The following is a 19,531-nucleotide window of genomic DNA, read 5'->3' on the forward strand; positions in this document are numbered from 1 at the left end:
TTTTATTATTCATATGTGCATACAAGGCTTGGGTCATTTCTCCCTCCTGCCCCCACCCCCTCCCTTACCATCTACTCCACCCCCTCCCTCCCCCCCCACCCCCTCAATACCCAGCAGAAACTATTTTGCCCTTATTTCTAATTTTGTTATAGAGAGAGTATAAACAATAATAGGAAGGAACAAGGGTTTTTGCTAGTTGAGATAAGGATAGCTATACAGGGAGTTGACTCACATTGATTTCCTGTGTGTGTGTGTGTGTGTGTGTGTGTGTGTGTGTGTGTTACCTTCTAGGTTAATTCTTTTTGATATAACCTTTTCTCTAGTTCCTGGTCCCCTTTTCCTATTGGCCTCAGTTGCTTTTAAGGTATCTGCTTTAGTTTCTCTGCGTTAAGGGCAACAAATGCTAGCTAGTTTTTTAGGTGTCTTACCTATCCTCACCCCTCCCTTGTGTGCTCTCGCTTTTATCATGTGCTCAAAGTCCAATCCCATTGTTGTGTTTGCCCTTGATCTAATGTCCACATATGAGGGAGAACATACAATTTTTGGTCTTTTGGGCCAGGCTAACCTCACTCAGAATGATGTTCTCCAATTCCATCCATATATAAGTGGTTTTAAAAATCAAATCAGAAGAAATATCACAATGAGGTTTTATCTTATTAAGATAAAATTAGTTTTAGGGGGAAGAGGTACTTGTCCTGAAATACAATTAGACTCACTTTGTACAGATAGAATAAACTCTATCATTCAAATGCTTTCCAATGTAACTTTTCAGTTGTAACTAAAGTTCAAACACAAGCACTGAGAGCTTTTTAATAATCTGCAAAGGTTTTAATCAAGTATATTTTTTATCTTTCAAATATTAAGACTATGGATGCTAAAATTAAATGTGATTGACTTATACAGCAATCAAGATACATTATCTACTTATAATATTATCAATATTGCCTACACCAAGAGAATTTTAAACTTCAAAGTTGTACTGAAAATTAAAAATGAAGACTAGCCAGGCGCTGGTGGCTCATGCCTGTAATCCTAGTTACAGGAGGATCACAATTCAAAGCCAGCCCAGGCAAATAGTTCACGAGACCTATCTTGAAAAACATGTCACAAAAATAGTGCTCGTGGAGTGCTCAAGGTAAAGGCCCTGAGTTCAAACCACAGTACCCCTAAAAAAAAAAAAAATGAAGAACAGATGTATATATCCCACAGCTGACAATTTTATATACTCCCTCAACTCTCTTTTAGTTTATCATTCCAATTTTTATTACAAATGATTTTTCACATGCATTACAGCATTGCAAAAGTCATTTTACCTTAATTAAATCATGACAACAGTTCTGTTACATGTTCAACAAATAAAATACTTTTGTGAGGTGTTTTTTTAAAAAATCAAATTTTCTTTCCTAGTGTTCATTAAAAAACAAAATCTAGCTCACAAAATGAAATGTACACAGTAAAACCTCATTAACTGGGACCAAGGGATAATTAATATGAACCACAGAATATTTGGAAAGAAAAGCAATTCTGAAATTGCTAACTTCACAAGCCTTAGAACCTTATGTAATCTAACAAAATATTAAGAGGCAGTGCATAGCACTAGTTTCTAAGCTACATGGAAAGCCATTAGCCTGAAGTCAGAAGCTGCAAAACTTCAATGCCCTTTTATAAATTTTGTAAAGCAAACATACTCAAACCAACAGCATTACATGAAGGTCATCAACACTAAAGAAATTAGCAAAATCTAAACTGAGAAAACTAGTTATTGGAACCATTTAGTAGCGTTTAAATAATGCACTGTAGACCTAGACTAATGGAACAATGAAGAAAAAAATACAAATATAGACAAGAAACTGAAACACCATATTAAATTTCACATTACATTGAATATTTTAGGAAAAATTATTTTTAATTGAAAATTTATTTTAACCAAACGATTGAAAAACTGCCAAATACTGACTATATTGACTAAAAACCACATATGGACTGTATAAAAGGTTCAAAAGAAAGAAGATACAGTATAGTATTTTAACTGCCAGTACTGAAAGTCTCTAAAGACTGAGGCTTATTGCATTCTTTGGAAGAGAAATCTGATACCCTCCCTCCCCCAAAAAAGTATATTCCTATTCCAGATGCAGTTTACTAAATTAGGTATCTCAAAAATAATAAGCACTCATTTCAAGTTATAACTCTGCTTAAAAGTTTTATTTACATAGTAATTGTTGCTAGTGGTTTTTAGTGAATTCCTTGTATATACATTTTATATACACAGTTATACTTAAAAGGTAAAGAAACTGTACAATCATAAAAAAATAAGAAAAAGAAATACAGTAACTTAGGCCCACCTCAGGAAACAAATACATAAAAGTAATATTAAATATAGGCAGGTAGTAAAACCTCAATGAGATTACTGCCAGAGGTTACATTCCCTCTATCAGGGACACTAATACCAAGGAAATAGTTACCAGAGTTAAAAGGTCAACCTAACCTATTAAGACCCTGGATACTCTCCTCAATATTTTATTACACTACCAGTTTCCACTAAGCCAGCCCCTATGACAGGAGTTAACTTCTGAGGGTTCCACTAGTAGTCCCTAGGCTAGAATGACCCATAGGGTAAAAATATATGGGCACCCTTTGGTCCCATACTCCTAAAGAGGCAGTCACTACACTAACAAGGATCTCAGGCTTGTTAGTTTGAAGACTATACATATACCACTAACAGAAATGATGTGCTTAAATGTTTCAAACCAAACTGCAACATAAAACACTACAAACTAATATTACAGTCAAATAGTATGTCATACAGATATCACTCATAACATTCAAATGATTTAGTTTAGGTTCAAAAATTAAATGCCAATTTACCAATGATTAATAATTACTTTATCTGCTGTGCCATCAGACTCAAAAAATTAATTTTACCTTTTTCTTTTACTCTTATTTCCACTGATTAAAAAAATATGCATATTGTTTTACAAGTCATGGCCTTAGCAACATATAAGATTTCAAATTTCAAACTGGAATTAACAAATTTTGTTTCTACAGACAGAGGAGGAATTTTAACTAAAAGAATTTAAAATCTTGTCAAGTACTATGCTATTTAAAACCTCTCAGAATTCCTTACTTTTTATTCTTACCAGTGAAGTTAACTCTCATTTATATTTTTTAACTTGCTCCCAAAGTTACGTCTTCAGTTCACTAAAGTGCAAAAAGAACTTTCATTCTACCAGTTATTTATTTAATGTTAAATTACAATGTGAACAATCTGTTAGACTAGAAACAAAAAGGCTAAAATTTTTGCAGTGATAGGAATTCCTTAAGAACAAGAACTTCCCCTCAAAAACAAATAGACAGTACACTAAGGGAAAACATCTTAAACAAACAAGAAACCATCTCCCACCAGGTTTCCAGTTCCCAGATAACTCACATTTTTCCCAACGTATAAATGAAGACAAACAGGAACCTCAGTGACAAACATTTTACAACCAAAGCTGCTTATTCTCACTCTACAATATCTTCAAAAACTCAGATCTGGAGATAATGTCTATACTATAGCATTTTGGTGATTAGAGTAGTATTTAACAATTCCACTCTGACCTTGAAAGTGCCTTTGTCGTAACTGTTAGAAAACAAAAGATGTAAAAAATTGAAGTATCTCTGAAGCTATTTAAAAAATTTATTGCATTAACTTATTCACTCCAAATTATGGAGTATGAAACAGCCATTTAAACTTTTTCCTCTGAAAAATGGCTCACCCTACAAAATACCTTTTTATTAATACTGTCAATAAATTATTTCATTTACTTTAGCCTTGGAATTTTAAATCAGCAGTTTTTCACCTCTTGATTCTTTCAGATTTCTCTATTTTCTTCCATGCTTTTTACATAACAGAAAACTTTTACCCCCAAAACATTATATTACAGTTAGTCTGTTAATTTTGAAGATTAACTTTTCAGAGCAGGACTGCTGTTCTTTTCTCCTTCTTTAATATCCTTCATTACAGATGCAAAGACCTGGAAATTATACAAAATTCAGATTAATTCTCAAACCTACCACCCAGTGTAAAGAGATTTAAAAAACTACAGTTTACAAACACAAAAAAGCATTAGTACACTTAACTCTGTCCCCTGAAAAACTGTCATTTTCAAATCCCTATTATTATTATTGTTGTTATTATTTTTGGTGAGACTGAGATTTTGAACTCAGGACTTCATGCTTGCAAAGCAGATACTCTACCACTTTAGCCTTGCTTTCAGTCTATTTTGCTCTGGTTCTTTTAGAGATAGGGTCTCAAGAATTATTTCCCCAGGCAGGCCTCAAACCATGATCCTCCTGATATCAGTCTCCCAAGTAGCTAGGATTATAGACCTAAACCACCAGTGCCTAGCACCCCTGTTTTTTAGACCCAATTTTATGGAATATATTTAGATTTCAGTTTTCATCAACTGCTAAATATTCTGATATTACTATTTAAAATGAGAACATTTTCTAGATCAAAATTCTTAATTTCATTTTTATACACAATAAAAGTATGAACTTCTAATAAACTTATTATGTTTATCATTCATGATATCATTCATATCACTCAGGTGATAATGTTTCTCTTATGATATTTAATTTAGACTGTCAGTATGTTTTCTGCCCATAAACAAGATCAAGCATCTAAAAAGCCAGGATCATACATTAGATTCTTTCTACTGTAAACCCTTTGGACACAGAAGGTCTTTAATAAAATTACTGTCTATTTGACATAACAAAGTAGTCACCTAAGTGCTCTTAAAAAAAAAAAAGACTATTGTGGGTTGCAGTTCACTAAAAAATATTACTAAACTTAAATAAAAATAAAGCCATAGGATTGAATAAGGACAAAAAAGAAAACCTTGGCTTTTTCAAGGCCAAAATTATTTTCAATTTAAGCACTAATACTTGAGAAATACATAACTATTTTATAAAAAGTCAATGTATTATTTTAACACATCTATTACAAGTAAAAAAAAAATTCACTCTACCTGAGTCCATTTTTTGGTGCTATTCTGCATCTGAATGGCTGCAATACAGCTGAACAGCTTTTCTGATGTGATATCTTCTGGCAATTTAGTTAGAAACTGTGCTATATGAATAAAGTCCATCTGTAGGAGAATATCTTCATACAACCGGAGGATTCCTAATCCAGTCCTAAATAAAAATTCCTCCCCATCTCTGCAAAATACATCCCAGACTCGACAAGCCAGATCAAGTGGTAGTGATTTGCTATATAGTGTGAAGATCCTAAAATTAGGGGGAAAAATTGTCACTGAAATGTTCCATTCACTGATTCATTCAGTCATTAAGCAGTCTCTATAGAAAAAAAACACTGAAAAATTAAGGATAAAGAGGCAAATGAATTAAGATTTTTCCCCCTCAAACTTGAATAGTAGGAAATATAAGTAATAAATAATAAAATTATGTGAATTTGCAACCTTATATTATAGAGGTGTAAAAGCTTAACACAAACTAGAGCTGTAAAATAACCTAGTGGCTTGGAGTATAGGCTCTGAAACCATAATACCTGAGTTTGAACCCTGAATTTGCCACTTAGTTATGTGACCTTGAGCAAGACATCTAGCCTCACTGTTGTGCTTCATTAGTAAACTAAAGATAACAATACATCTATTCATGGACTGTTTTAAAATTAAAGGAATTAATAAATATAAAGTGTCTAGAATAGTGTCTAGGTCATAAGAAATGCTCAGGTTGGGGTGAAGCTCAGTCCTAAAGGGCGCGACTCGCATGAACAAGGAGCTGTGCTGAATCTCTAGGACAGGGGGAAAAAAAGGTCAAGCAACTGAGAAGACATGATATTTGATCAATTTCCTTAATCTATATTAAAACTTAATACCAAGCTGGGGTGTAGATCAGTGGTAGAGCATTTGCCTAGCAAGCAGGAGACCCTGGGATTGATCTCCAGCACTGCCAAAAGAAAAAACCAAACCAACCAAACAACAACAAAAACTTCAATACCACTTACATGAAATCTAATGGATGATTAGGATTTACAGTTCCATATCTATTTTTGACAACCTGTCTTAAGATCAACTACACCATCTTTTAGCAAAATTTGCCTACCATTGTAAAATCAACTGCTCACTAGGCAAACTCTCCAAGTTAGAACAAAAGGTTTTGAATTTGAAAGATGAAAAAAGACATTAGCACCTAAATAAGGCATTATTCTCCTATCAGAAAGCTGGATAAAGTCCTGAAAAAAATCCCTAATTTAAAGAAACACTATTATTGTCCTTGTGTGTTAATAATAATAAAGGAATAGCAACTCTTTCTGAGCACTTAGCATATGCTAGGCATTGAATTCAATAATCTACTCTTACTACAACTCAAGATATAGATATAATTATGCCCTTTTGTATTTAAGAAACTAAGGGCTATGCACAGTAGCACACCTATATAATCCCAGCTACTCCAGAGGTAGAGATTGGGAGTATCATACTTCGAGGCCAGTCTGAGCAAAAAGTTAGCAAGACCCCATCTCAAGAAACTGGATATGGTGACACACTCCTGTTGGAAGGTGTAGGTAGAGGGATTACAGTCTAAGGGGGACCCAGGCAAAAAAGTGCAAGACCCTATCTGAAAAATAACGACAAAAAAGTGGGGAGGGGTCCTGGGAAGGATGGTTCAAGTGCTAGAGTGCTTGGTAAGCACAAGGCCTGAGTTCAAAACCCAGTACTACCAAAAAAAGCCTGAAACTGAAACATATACTGAGATATTCTGACTTCAACCCAATCCATTCTCTTAAACAAACACATCTCCACAAAATGTGGAGTTTCTCTATTTGTAAAAGTACATTCTTTTATATATATATATATATATTTTCTCTATTTGTAAAGGAAGGTTCTTTTATAAGTACAAATACAAAATATATATGATCCTTGAATGAGATTTACTATAGCTCCTAAAATACACAAGAAGTTATACTTTATTTCTTTTTCATGATTGTTTATGTATGTTATCACTTACCAGTCTATCAGGTATATATCTGGTGTAAGACTATAAGACTTAAAATGAAGAAATAACTTGGACAGGTTTTCTTCAAAGAATACTTCAAATGTTGCAAAATATTTCAACATCTAGAGACAGAAAAATCAGTGAAATTATGAAACAGTTTATTCTAGAAACACAAATAAATCTTTAAACAGTACAAGAAAATCTTGTTTATTTGCACTTTGAGCATTCTCATCATGTATTCCTAAAACTATAATTCAATGGAAAGTTTATATTCAATCAGATTATCTTACTATTTTAATTATTGTTTCTTACTCTAAAAGGCATTTGTAATACAGAAAATACTAAAAAAAAAAAAAACAACACAAGCCATTCCAAATGTTCATACCATGCTGTGATCTACACGGAAGAAGGCCAACTGGCATGGTTTATTCAGGAGATTTGCAAATGCAATGAAGGCATCTGCCTCTTCCAAATTGAGAATGAGTACTGCTGCAATAAAGGACATCCCTTGGACCTTCAAAATAAAATAAAAATAAATTTAACGTAATAATTCTATAGTTTACTTAATTATACTGCTGAAAATTTTTAAAACAATGTTAAAATTTACTCAGATTCCCTTTTCTTCCTAGCAAAGGTAAATACAGAGAACCCAAAATAATTATGAATCTCCCTAATTTTCTATTTCTTGTACATATGGTGTGGTTAATAAGTACTAAGGAAATGTTTCTGAAAACAGGAAAAAGTATTAGCTTTTACTTGCTACAAAAGCCTATTTCATCTCAATATACTACCTCTTTAGGTTTCACTTCCTCTCAGTCTGAATTTTTCAAAATACAGTATAGAATCACAAAGTTTAATGAAAACTTGGTGATTGTTTCATTATCCAAACACATCTGTCTGAGTTAAAAAATAAGGATCCAAGAATAAAAGAGGTCTAAGAGATATGCTGCTGAAGTTCCAAGAGAGCGGAAGTTGTAGGGGTTAAAATAGCCTGAATTCTGGGGAAAATAGGAGAAAAAAGTGGAGAAAAACATTCCATGATAGAAAAGAAGTATAGGCAAAAACCACAAATAGGAATATAAGAAACAGCTCAGATGGAACACAATATTTATAATGGGAATAATGAAAGACACTTGGGAAAAGTAGGATGCATTTACAATATAAAAGGCTAAATCGTACAGATGTCTACTTGTGGGTTATCAGTAGCAATTGTACCTCTCTTAAAAAAAAAAGTTGTCAAGCACTTCTAGTAAAAATTTGTATAATAGACTTACACCAGGAGAACACTAAGAATAATTGCAACAATACATATGTCTTCTTCTCAGCCAAATGTTTTGAAAGAGTTTCTTAGAATACCCATTTTACTTTCTCAGATCTTTTCACTTTTTTTGCAGAGGGGGGCAAGGGAGGCAGGGTCTCACTCTGTAGCCCAAGGTGGCCTAGAACTTGCTATATAGACCAGGATGGTTCCAAACTTGTGATCCTCCTCAACCTCTCAAGTACAGGAATTACAGATGTGTATTATCATGCCGAGCTTCCCTTTTCATTTTTTAACATACTTTAATATGGACTCTCACTCCATTACTATTACTATATTATGTTGAAAATTCTCTTGCCAACATGATCAATGACATTTATTGTAAAACCAGTGGGTGCCTACCCTCATAGCATATTCTCTTAGTTTTTGTGATTCAATTTTTTTTTGTTCTCCTCATACTTCTCTGGCTTCTTCCAGTATTGTTTGCAGATTGTACAATAATTGCCTATTTGACTGTCTAGAATGTAAGTTCCCTGAGGACTGAGACAGTAGTAAGCAGAATAATTGTCCCCTAAAAAATGACCATGTCTTAATCCCAATACCTATGAAAATGTTACAATACATAGTGAAAGGTACTTTGTAGATGTGATTAAGTAAAATCTTGAGATGGGAAAATTATCCTGGATTATCTGGCCCAAAGTAATCATCCCAAAGTACTTTTTTGTTGTTGTTGTTGTTTTAGCAGTACAGGGGTTTGAACTCAGGCCGCATGCATGCAAGGCAGGTGCTCTACCAGTTGAGCCATGCTTCCCTCCCCCATAGTACCTTGTAGGTGAAAAACAGAGGCAGAAGAGTCAAGAGAGAGATTAGAAATGCTACACTGCTGGCTTTGAAGATACAGGTAGGGGGCCATGAGACAAGAAATGCGCGAAGGAAGGCAGCCTCTAGAAGGTACAAAAGGCAAGGAAATGAATTCTGCCCTGGAGCCCACAGGAGGAACACAGCTCTGCCAACCCCATGACTTGAACTCAGTAAAATATCTATCTCAGACTTCTGACCTGCAGAACTGTCAAATAAAATGTGTGTTGCTTGAAGCCATTGTTTGTGGTAATTTTTTATGTTATTAATAGGAAACTAATACAGAGACCAGACCATGTCTGTTCGTGATTATATTCTTAGTAATATTTTCTGAATGTATATAAGGGGCAAAGTGTTAGCCATCTGCAACAGAATGATAGAAGAGCAAATAGAAGAGGTTAAAACTGTGTTTAAATCTAAGAGGCTGCTAAGTAAAATATCATTTTATATATTATTAAAACAGAAAATTGCTGCCAATTAACCACTAACAATGCTGTATCGCTTAGAATTTTAATTTTATGTATATTCATGAAACTGCTTAAAGCTCACTCAGATAGATCATATATCACTCTTGTGCATACATGAAAGGGAAATAAGACAAAGTTGTTTCCATGTTTCTTCAGAGTCCAATCCTTCTGAATATTCTGTATTATTTACCCACACATAGTACTATGTGCCATCAAAAATGTTTAAGTTGGACCTAATAATCAGAACATCAAAATAGTATTTAAATTCCATTGTATATATTTTAAAAGAAATACAAGCTGTCTAGAGCTAAAACTGGATCTTCTATAAAAATTAAATTTATGATAAACAATTTTAAATGTCAACTTAAACATGTGCAAGGGATAAATTGTATTTCATAATTCTTTTTTTTTTACAGTAACAATTTTTTTGTATAATACTTGAGCAAGTAAGCATAATAAGCCTGCCTCATTCACAGATTTATTATATGTGACTTTGATCAAGATGGTTAAAAATAGTAATAAAAAAACCCAAAAGAAATTATTGTAAGTTTGTTGTAAGTGGCATGTCTTTGGCAGATATTGGGTGGCATTATGGGGAAAATGAATCAAGCATCTGCAGTACAGTACTGAACACTGTACCCTGAACACCTGAAGTTTTTCCTTAATGGCAGTTGCCTTGGAACCATAGGTCCACAGATACCAAGAGTCTACTGTAAAGACACTGCTCAGATATCATTTTTTCTATTAGGATGTACGACTACCCTTTTTAATTGTACACTCTAGCAATTCTTCCCTTTATCATACCATACTTTCCCATAGCCTGAGTTACTTTGTTGCTTATTGTCTGTTTCCTCCTTCTTAACCCGAAAGCATCATGGGAAGGTGGTGCAATCTTTCATTCACTACAACATATCAAGTACAAAGAACAATAAATGTCTGGCATAATGTAATAATAATAATAGGCACAAATGAATGAACAATCATACAAAGAAACATGCAACAGAACAAAATTGTACCAGACAGCCACCTGAGGTCTCTAAAATTCTTCTAAGAGGACTGGAGGTATGGCTCAAGCAAAAGTGTGCCTGATTTGCAAGCATGAAGCCCTGAGTTCAAACCCCAGTCCCACCAAAAAAACAAAACAAAAATAAATAAATAAGTAAATAAAATTTCTCCTAAGACATACACAAGAAGATGATTTTATAACTTCTAGTAAAACATGGCAACTGAACACTCACAGTTTTCTTTGTTCCCTCTTAAAATCCAACTAAAATGACAGTAAAAGAAAAAGTAAGCATTAACTTAGGAGGACGAAGAGAATGGAAAAGGATATAAGCACTAGATAAAAGATGTCAACAGCATTGTAGAAATTTTAACCTAAGTAAATAGAGAATGTTGAAACTAAACGATCTGCAGAGGAGGAAGCCAAATCAGTCATATGAGCTTAAAAGACTCATGAAATGAAGTCACAAGTACCTCTGAAATTAAGGGAGGAGGCTAAAAATAGAATTGGTTTAGACAGTAAAAGGACCAAATTCCACCCCCAACCGTGTCAGTACGTGTCTATTCTTCCCTTAACCTGGCAGAACATAAAACATTTGTTTTGCAGATTTACAGTTAGGAAAAAAAAGATGGGGAAAGGCACTATACTGCCAGCAGAAGCATTACATAAGTTTACAAAATGAATGGTGAAAAATCCTTAGCAGCCTTCCCAAAAAGCTGGCAGCCCATTTTATAAGCTCCTGACAAGAGATGGAAAGCTTCCTCTCTAAATAAATTAAGAAGTCCAAGAAAACAGACATATAGTTACTTAATCTGTATCTACAAACATTTAATACAAAATAATTCTGTAAGACTATAGATAAAATTAAAATGATTATATGCAAAAACTGGATTGAAACAAATACTTACGTAACCAACATCAGGTCTGTAACATGTATAAGCCCCTAAGATACTATGTAAAAGATCGTGATATGGGCCACCCTTAGGAGACAAAAATGAAATTTGAAACTAAATAATTCTCTCTACATTAATTTCCATATAACATCTTAAAAAAAAACTATAGCACACTAGTTTTAGAGTATTTAACAACTGTCAAAAACATTCTAAATGCACTATCAACATGTTTTCAAAATTAAAAGTCTGATACTGAATAATTTAAAAATGTCAAATTGATGGATACAATTACATAGCTTGATGGATACAAGCTATACAATTTGTAAACAACTTTAAAGATTTTTACATTTAGTACAATAAGCATAGGATAAATACAGTTTCTTTCTTTCTGGTGCTAGGGATTGAACCCAGGGCCTTGCACATGCTCTACCACGAAGCTCATTGAGCTACCCCCAACAAACCCATTGTATTTTATATAATAAAACTTCAGCAAAAGAAAAGCTACCAACTGCCAGGCACCAGTAACTCACAGCTATAATCCCAGCTACTTGGGAAGCTGAGATCAGGAGGATCAAGGTTTGAGACCAGCCCAGCAAATGGTTCATGACACACCTCATCTCCAAAATAACCAGAGCAAAATGACTAGAGGTGTGGTTCAAGTGACAAGATGTAAAGCCCTTGAGTTCAAACCCCAATCCCACACACATACACACAAAAAAGCTACCAATTAAACTAAATTGTATGAATATTTTAGCCTTAATAGCAAAAATTTTTATCAATCACAAAGCCTACATTATGAATGAAGTATTTCTGCCTATTTTCAATGGTAACTATTTTCTTCCTGGAAATAATGACTAAATACAAATAATTTGGGGGGTAATTCTGCACAATTTTAAGTTTGGGACAAAGTTTGCTATATTTTAATAGTTTACTAGATAAAAAAAATGTTAAGAATTCAAGTCTCCTATAGAATAAAAAGTAAAACAAGGAAGCTCACTTTAATAAAAACATCTTAAATACCTAGTACATCAGAGGCATGTGCTATGTTAACTACAATATATTTTAGTCAGTGAAATAATAGAAATTTTTTTAAATTGTTCCTATGAGCTTTACATTTTTTATATAAAGGCCCAAATTTTAGTAGTTTGCCTTTATAAAAGTAACAGCTCTGCATTTACAGAATTTGTTCCCTTGGATATTAAAAGGCTTAAAAAAAAATCAGTCACAAGCTGGTTACAAACCCTCACCTTCTGAAAGATGTAGAGAGATGGAAATGTACGGGATATGTCCAACTTAATTAATTCCAGACTGGCCTCTCGGTCAGCAACAGATATACCTGCATTTAACAAGAAGATAAGATTTATTTATTTTTTGGATTTTTAAATTTTATTTTATTATTTTTATATTTACTTACATGTGTATACATTATTTGGGCCACTTTCCCCCTCCCCCTGCAAGATAAAATTTAAGTGATCACTTGGCTGTAACAAGTTTAATATTATAAATACAGAATGATCATAGCATGTGTTATTTAAGTTAAAAAAAAAAAGCTGAAAAACTAAGAAATTTCAAGAAATGCCATAGTTTTTCCTAAAACTTAAAGTCTCTTATATGAAGAAAATATCTATACATTTATCAGAAAGGTATACAGTGAAGAAATTCTGCTTTGTTTTTGTAGACTATACAGGTAGAATATCACTCCCATGATAACAACCAGAAAAAAATGAAATAATTACAAATACCACATTTTAAAAAATGACCTCAGAGTTGATAAAGAGAGAGATCCAGAGCATTTAAATTTCAGAAAGGGAAGGGTCTTTTCATACAGAGGTGGACACTAGTGGTCATTTTTTCCCCTAGGGACCTTTGTCAAGTCTGGGAATGGGTTTAGAATAGAGCTTGCCAGAGGCAAAGGTACTCTGTTTGAGGAAAGAGAAACCAAAAGAGCTTTTCCTGGCCGAAGAAATGTGTGCTAGATAGGAATCTGGAGATCACTCCATGTATATCTAGTTTTTCCCTATCAGGGACTTTCCCTAAATGCAGAAAGTCAGGCTAGAAAGACAGAAGGAAATCACCCAAAGTCAATTCGGTCCTTAGGAGCATGTATCATTGGAGAAGTCTATAATCAAATTAGGACAGTTCTTTCTATCAAGAAACTTGAAACCTGAGATGAACTAATCTTTGGAAAGCTACAACCTTGCCCTTACCCAATTCAATTACTGACGGAATTGGGGTGATAAACCCCTAAATCAACTGCCAAAAGAAAAGAGTAGCTTCGTCTGCAGAGGAAACATTGGCATCAGTTTCTAAGTTCTTTTTTTTCCTCAGTGTCTGGATATAATGAAAAATTTTAAGATATGCTAAGAACCAAGGCAATGTGATTTATAATCAGGGAGAAAACCCGACTGCAGAAGTAGACTACAGGTAATCCAGTATTGGAATTAACAGACAAGAATGCTGTTTTATAAATACGTTAAAGAAAATAGCAGGAAGATGAGAAAAAATGTATGGGATGGAAAGATGAAGAATTTCAGCAGAGAAATGGAATGAATAAAAAGAACCTAGTGGACATTCTATAATTACAAACTATAATATCTAAAATTAAAAGCTCATTGGACAGATTAAATCATATACTAGAGAGAAAAAGAAAGGATTAATAAGCCTAATTATAGATCAATAAAAATCATTCAAACTGAAGCAGTGAGAGAAAAAAAATTTTTTTTAAAGAAAAGTGTAAGAGGCTTGTAGGACATTTTTATGGTCTACCATATACATTAATTGGAATACGAGAAGGAGAACAAGAGAGATGGGGCTAAAGCACTATTTGAAAAGAAAATGGACAAAAAGTGAAATGACAACAGTAATTTATAAAATACTCAGAAAATGAGAAAATGTAATTTAAATAGAACACTGCTTCTGATTAGAATAATCTTTATTACATTCAAATAATTTCCTCTGAAGTACAATTTTAATTATTTACTCATGATAAAAATATATCAGATGTTAATGTTTATCATTTTAACTCTTATAATTTTGATAATTCATAAAAATAATTTAAAAAGAATAAGGAAACAACTGAGGCCCTGCCAGCACAAAACTTCTTACATTTTCACCTTCCTTGCTCTTTTAGGGTTTTCTTTCTATGAAGTAAGACAAATATTTAAAAACAGATGACTTTGTGTAACGAATTTTACTACATATTATAGTAAAAAAGGAAAATCAACTAAGATATGGGCTTAATTCCCACTGTCAATTATAAACATGTTATCTTACACAATTGCTCCCCATTATCCAAGGACAATAGATGGTTAAATAAATCTACTTCAATTTAATAAACTTTGATGAGAGGGAAAAAATGTTCCTGTTTTCTCCAAAATGATTAGGAAAAAAATCGACAAGGGTAGAGGCAATGCTGGGGGCTATGAGTTAATTAAATGAATAAAGAATAAAGTACAAGAATTATAAATAATATGTTAATCAACGGATGGGGAAAGGCCAGACGTCACAAGTGAAATGTAAAGAATATCTATCCTTAAGAAAGCTTGTCCTAAAAGTTGGACAAAGTAAGTTGGCCTTACTTTGTAATTTAAATCCTGGGCTCTGGAATATAAAAAAAATGTGGTTTATATCCCAGCTTCTCTGCTTCTAAGTTACTTAACTACCCTAAGCCTCAGGTTCCTCTTCTATAATTCAGAACAACACTATCTACTGAAAAGGTTAATATTAAATGGTATAATGTATTTAGAGCCGTTACCACAGTTCCTGATACATCATATAAAATCACACTATCATCTTCAATAATTGGATTTTCATCCTGAAATTCTTATTTAAAAAAAAAAAACAAAGCACACCTTCTATATCATTATCTGAACTTGTTTCACTGAAGCTTTTCCATCGTTCTTTTGCTCTTGAAAGGAAGATCTCATAAAGTTCTGGAAAAAAATTCATAAATAATCAGAGAGAAATATATTCATTTTTCACTCATTACTTATTATGGGTCAGGTCTTCCTGGTGTAGCACATATCAAAAAAAGTGACAAGCTGAAGTACTTCATTCTGCCAGAACGTTTGTATCCAACCAGAAGGACAGCAAAGAAAAATACCAGAGATACCAGGTGTGATGGTGCATAACTGTAATCCAACTACAGAGATTCCAATTATGTGAAAGGCAGTTCGAGGCCAGAATGGGTAAAAAAGTTACTGAGACCCTACCTCAAAAAAAAAAAAAAAAGTTGAACATGGTAACTGATGGCACATTCCTTTAATGCCAAATACACAGGACTCACAGGTAGGATTAGAGCCAACCCTGGGCAAAAGTATAAGACCCTATCTGAAAAACAAACTAAAAGCCAAAAGGGCTGGGATATGGCTCAAGTGGTAGAGCACAAGCACAAGACACTAAGCTGAAACACCAATACTGCCCCAAAATAATAATTAATGGAGAATGACTATTCAATATCCAATGTACGGAGTGTATATGAAGCAGGAAGAAGTAACTTTGTTAAAAGAGCACTAGTGTGAACAGCAGAAACAATTGTTGGAGTCAGTCAGACCTACTTTTATATTCCAGCTTTGCACTAACTACCCTGGGACTTCAAGAAAGTGACCTAACCACTCTGGAACTTGGCTTTCTTCATTGTGAACTAGGCAAACGTAACCTACACATTGGGTTATGATGAGTAAACAAGGTATTTTATGTAAAGCTCCTGGCATCTTATTACTGGCCCTTGGTAATGCAAGTTCTGGCTTTCTCGCTCTTCTTAAATGGATTTCTCCATTTGTATTGCTATATGTACTTCACACAGATTTGGTCTAAAGGGCTACAAAAATCTTTATCCCTATCTTTTAATTAAGTGACCTGTCGATCATTTTTGAAGAATGTTACTATATTTTTATGTACACAGTCTCATAAAACTTCAGTAACAGAAAAAAACTGAAACATGTTTCTCAACTCTCATATTCTATTGTCTTTGCTTTCTAACTAACCACTTAAGATACCTGAAACTTATAAAAATAGTGAGCTTCAGTGACAGAAGGGCAAAGCATATATCTTGCCCAATACCAACATTTATATATTGTATAAATACCAAGAATATTTTTGGTTTAAACTGATTCTTTTTAAAAATTTATTTAAGGTAAGACATGAATATACAATAGTACAAAACAATAGGGAGTGAAAAATAAGGTTACTTCTCTCAGATGCAACTACAGTTACCAGAGTTCTCATGATTTCTTCCAAAGATGAAAATATATATCCCCAAATATATACAAATGTATCCTTTAGAAAAAAACAAAGTGACAACATCTTAAATGCATCTATCTGTATTCTACTTTGTTACAGTGGAAGTTGTTACACATTAGTAGATAGAAATCTTTTTTTTTTTTTTGGCAGTACTGGGATTTGAATTCACAGCCTTGTGCTTGCTAGACAAGTGTTCCACCACTTGAGCCACGCCCCCAGTCCTTTTTTGCATTGGTTATTTTTCAGAGAGGTCTTTCAACTTTTGCCCAGGCCTGGCCTGGGATCACAATCTTCCTACTACACTCCTACATAGATGGGATTACAAACACATACCACCATACCCTGTTTGAGATGGGAATCTCCCTAACATTTTCTCCTCAGGATTAGTCTCAAACTGTGATCCTCCAATCTTCACTTCCCACATAGCTGGGAATATAGGCATGTCTTACCATGCCCAGCAAGTAGATATAAATCAGTTTTGTTTTTGCTTTTTGTAAATGACGACAAAGTACTCCAATGTGTAACTATACAATAACGAGTATTCTCGTATTGCCAAAAATCAAATCATTATAAAATAAATGACTAGATATAGTTCAAACAGATTTTTACTGTTCTAATTTCTTCTATTTACTTATCATTATTATCAATGGTTTGAAAAGAAACTTACAAACAAAAAAATCAAATTTAAAATTACTATGTGCAACCCTATGAAGGAGATGAACATAATTTTCAAATTGTATATGTTAACTATTTGAGGTAAGTCCACACTGTTTTTTTTTTATTTCCAACTGGTTTCAGGTCAGTTTCATTATTCTACCCAAACCTTACAACTGCCTGGAAAAAAGAAAAATGCTCACTAGCCATATCCTTCTTTTTCAGAAGCCACAATAGTGACCCAATAATAAAAATGTGGCATTGCATTTTGCAACATGAAAGGATATCTCTCCAAGGAAGATTTACAATGTATATCTCTAACAAAAAGTCTCATACCACAGTTTAAGTCCATACTGGCTCCTCTTATTTTAATGTAAATCTGCAAAGAGAAGCAGGCTTAAAAGACAGGACAGTACCTTATATATGAGCAGATAATACTTCGATTTCAATACATTTTTCACTTTCTAATTTTGTGACAATGATGATATATACACTCTCAGCAAAAGGCACTTTTAACATAAATATGTTCACTATCAAAAATAACCGTTAAAACAATCCTTTGACATGGATTATGTCCACTTTACAGATGAAGAAAACTAAACTTAGATGTTAAGTAACTTGCCCAATTGGCGTCACAAACATGATATATAATGGAACCAAAATTTGAACCACATTCTGGCTGACTTTAGAGTCCTTACTCTTAGCTATTATTCCCTATTGGTTATAAGTTTCATAATTAAAACAAATACAAATAAAGGGTCAAATTATTACAGCCATTCAAAAAGTAAGCAGTCTTATCAAAAATAATTGTACTTTAATCAACAGTGAGCATCCTTTCCATACTACTGAAAAGAGAGTTCCCTAATCCATTCCTGAATGAATAAATGCTTAGTAGGCAAAACTAAAATTACTTGGAAAATAAATGGTTCAGCTTGTTACAAAACTTTATAAATTTCAATCTTAAAAAAAATCTTTTGATTACAGTATTCCAAAAGATTACCATCTATTTAACCAACATTTTAATGTCTAAATTATCAAGCTATCTCACATTCTAAAGCCACAGTTATCAGTAAAAAAAAGAACGCTTTTTTAAATCTAACAAAATTCTGACTGTAATGCAAAAAAATTTAATCTGTTCCAAGCGCAGATAGGAAAACAAACCTTTGTTTTATTTGAAAAGAATAGTTAATGCATATAGAATCTGACCTATTCTAAGGGAAATTAAATTTAATTCTTTCATTAAACTCTATTTCTAAAAGTTTTCTTTTGAAAAGTTCTTTTAAAACATGTTCAGCCAAGCACCAGTGGCTCACACCTGTAATCCTACTACTCAGGAGGCAGAGATCAGGAGGATCCTAGCTTGAAGCCAGCCTGGGGAAATACTTCATGAGACCCTATCTTGAAAAAAAAAAAAAAACCCTTCACCAAAAAGGGCTGGCAGAGTGGCTCAAGGTGTAGGCCGTGAGTTCAAACCCCAGTACCACAAAAAAATTCCATTCATTACAGAATGCTTGTGAAAAGCAACTTTTAATATAATATCCAAAGAGTGTATTACTTTTAAGATTAAAGACATTTAGATTTTTGTCATAATTTTGTCCAATTTCATAAACAATGCTGACTGCTACAGTGAGCATCCTTGCAGAAAAACTTTTGCCCCCCCAGTCCTACTTTCCTTAAATTCTAAGAACTTATATAAAGTTCTTTTTTTTTAGGCTTTTGGTAAATATTTCTAAATTATTCTCAGTTATACCTCATTAATTTGCTAGCACAGTGAAAATAATTAAATTAGAATACAGTCCAACTGTGTATACAATGTAACTACAATATAGAAAAAGCAGACTTGTATGTACTGACATGGGATGTTCAAGACAGATTAGCAGAAAGAAAAGGCAAGCTACACAACAGCCTTCTTGCACAAATTCCTTTGTGTAGAAAAATGAAGAAAAAGGAAAACCTTTAAAATGATCATATGTACATGCATTCATTTTTAAAACATGCACACATTTCTATGTACATAGAAAAAGACCTGGAAGACCACACATAAAATTTCTAATAGTGCTCACAGTAGGATCAAGAATAGTTTAGGTAGAAGACATTTAAAGTTTGTATTTTATTATTACTTGCATTGTTAAAATAAACATAAAAAGAGAAACTTTAAAAG

The 19,531-nt window shown here is 33.2% G+C and overlaps 1 protein-coding gene across 5 annotated transcripts in view; it reads right to left on the reverse strand.

The window, feature by feature from the left end:
- Positions 1-1,887: 1,887 nt before the first annotated feature.
- Tbc1d12 (TBC1 domain family member 12) overlaps positions 1,888-19,531 on the reverse strand; it is an 82,357-nt gene continuing 64,713 nt past the window's right edge. For 3 of the 5 annotated variants that reach the window (XM_020166848.2, XM_074078730.1, XM_074078729.1), the window contains 7 exons: positions 15,327-15,407; positions 12,723-12,811; positions 11,491-11,562; positions 7,382-7,510; positions 7,009-7,118; positions 5,010-5,268; positions 1,888-4,013 (listed from right to left, as the gene is read on the reverse strand). In XM_020166848.2, coding sequence (XP_020022437.2) covers positions 3,945-4,013; positions 5,010-5,268; positions 7,009-7,118; positions 7,382-7,510; positions 11,491-11,562; positions 12,723-12,811; positions 15,327-15,407 — 809 coding nt within the window. In that variant the 3' untranslated portion in view covers positions 1,888-3,944. Of the gene's footprint in view, positions 4,014-5,009; positions 5,269-7,008; positions 7,119-7,381; positions 7,511-9,079; positions 9,199-10,817; positions 10,847-11,490; positions 11,563-12,722; positions 12,812-15,326; positions 15,408-19,531 lie in introns of those variants that run through there. The other 2 variants (XM_074078728.1, XM_074078727.1) reach the window with 2 other exon arrangements.

This window comes from Castor canadensis, chromosome 7, assembly GCF_047511655.1.
Source record: "Castor canadensis chromosome 7, mCasCan1.hap1v2, whole genome shotgun sequence".
Classification (NCBI taxonomy): Eukaryota; Metazoa; Chordata; class Mammalia; order Rodentia; family Castoridae; genus Castor; species Castor canadensis.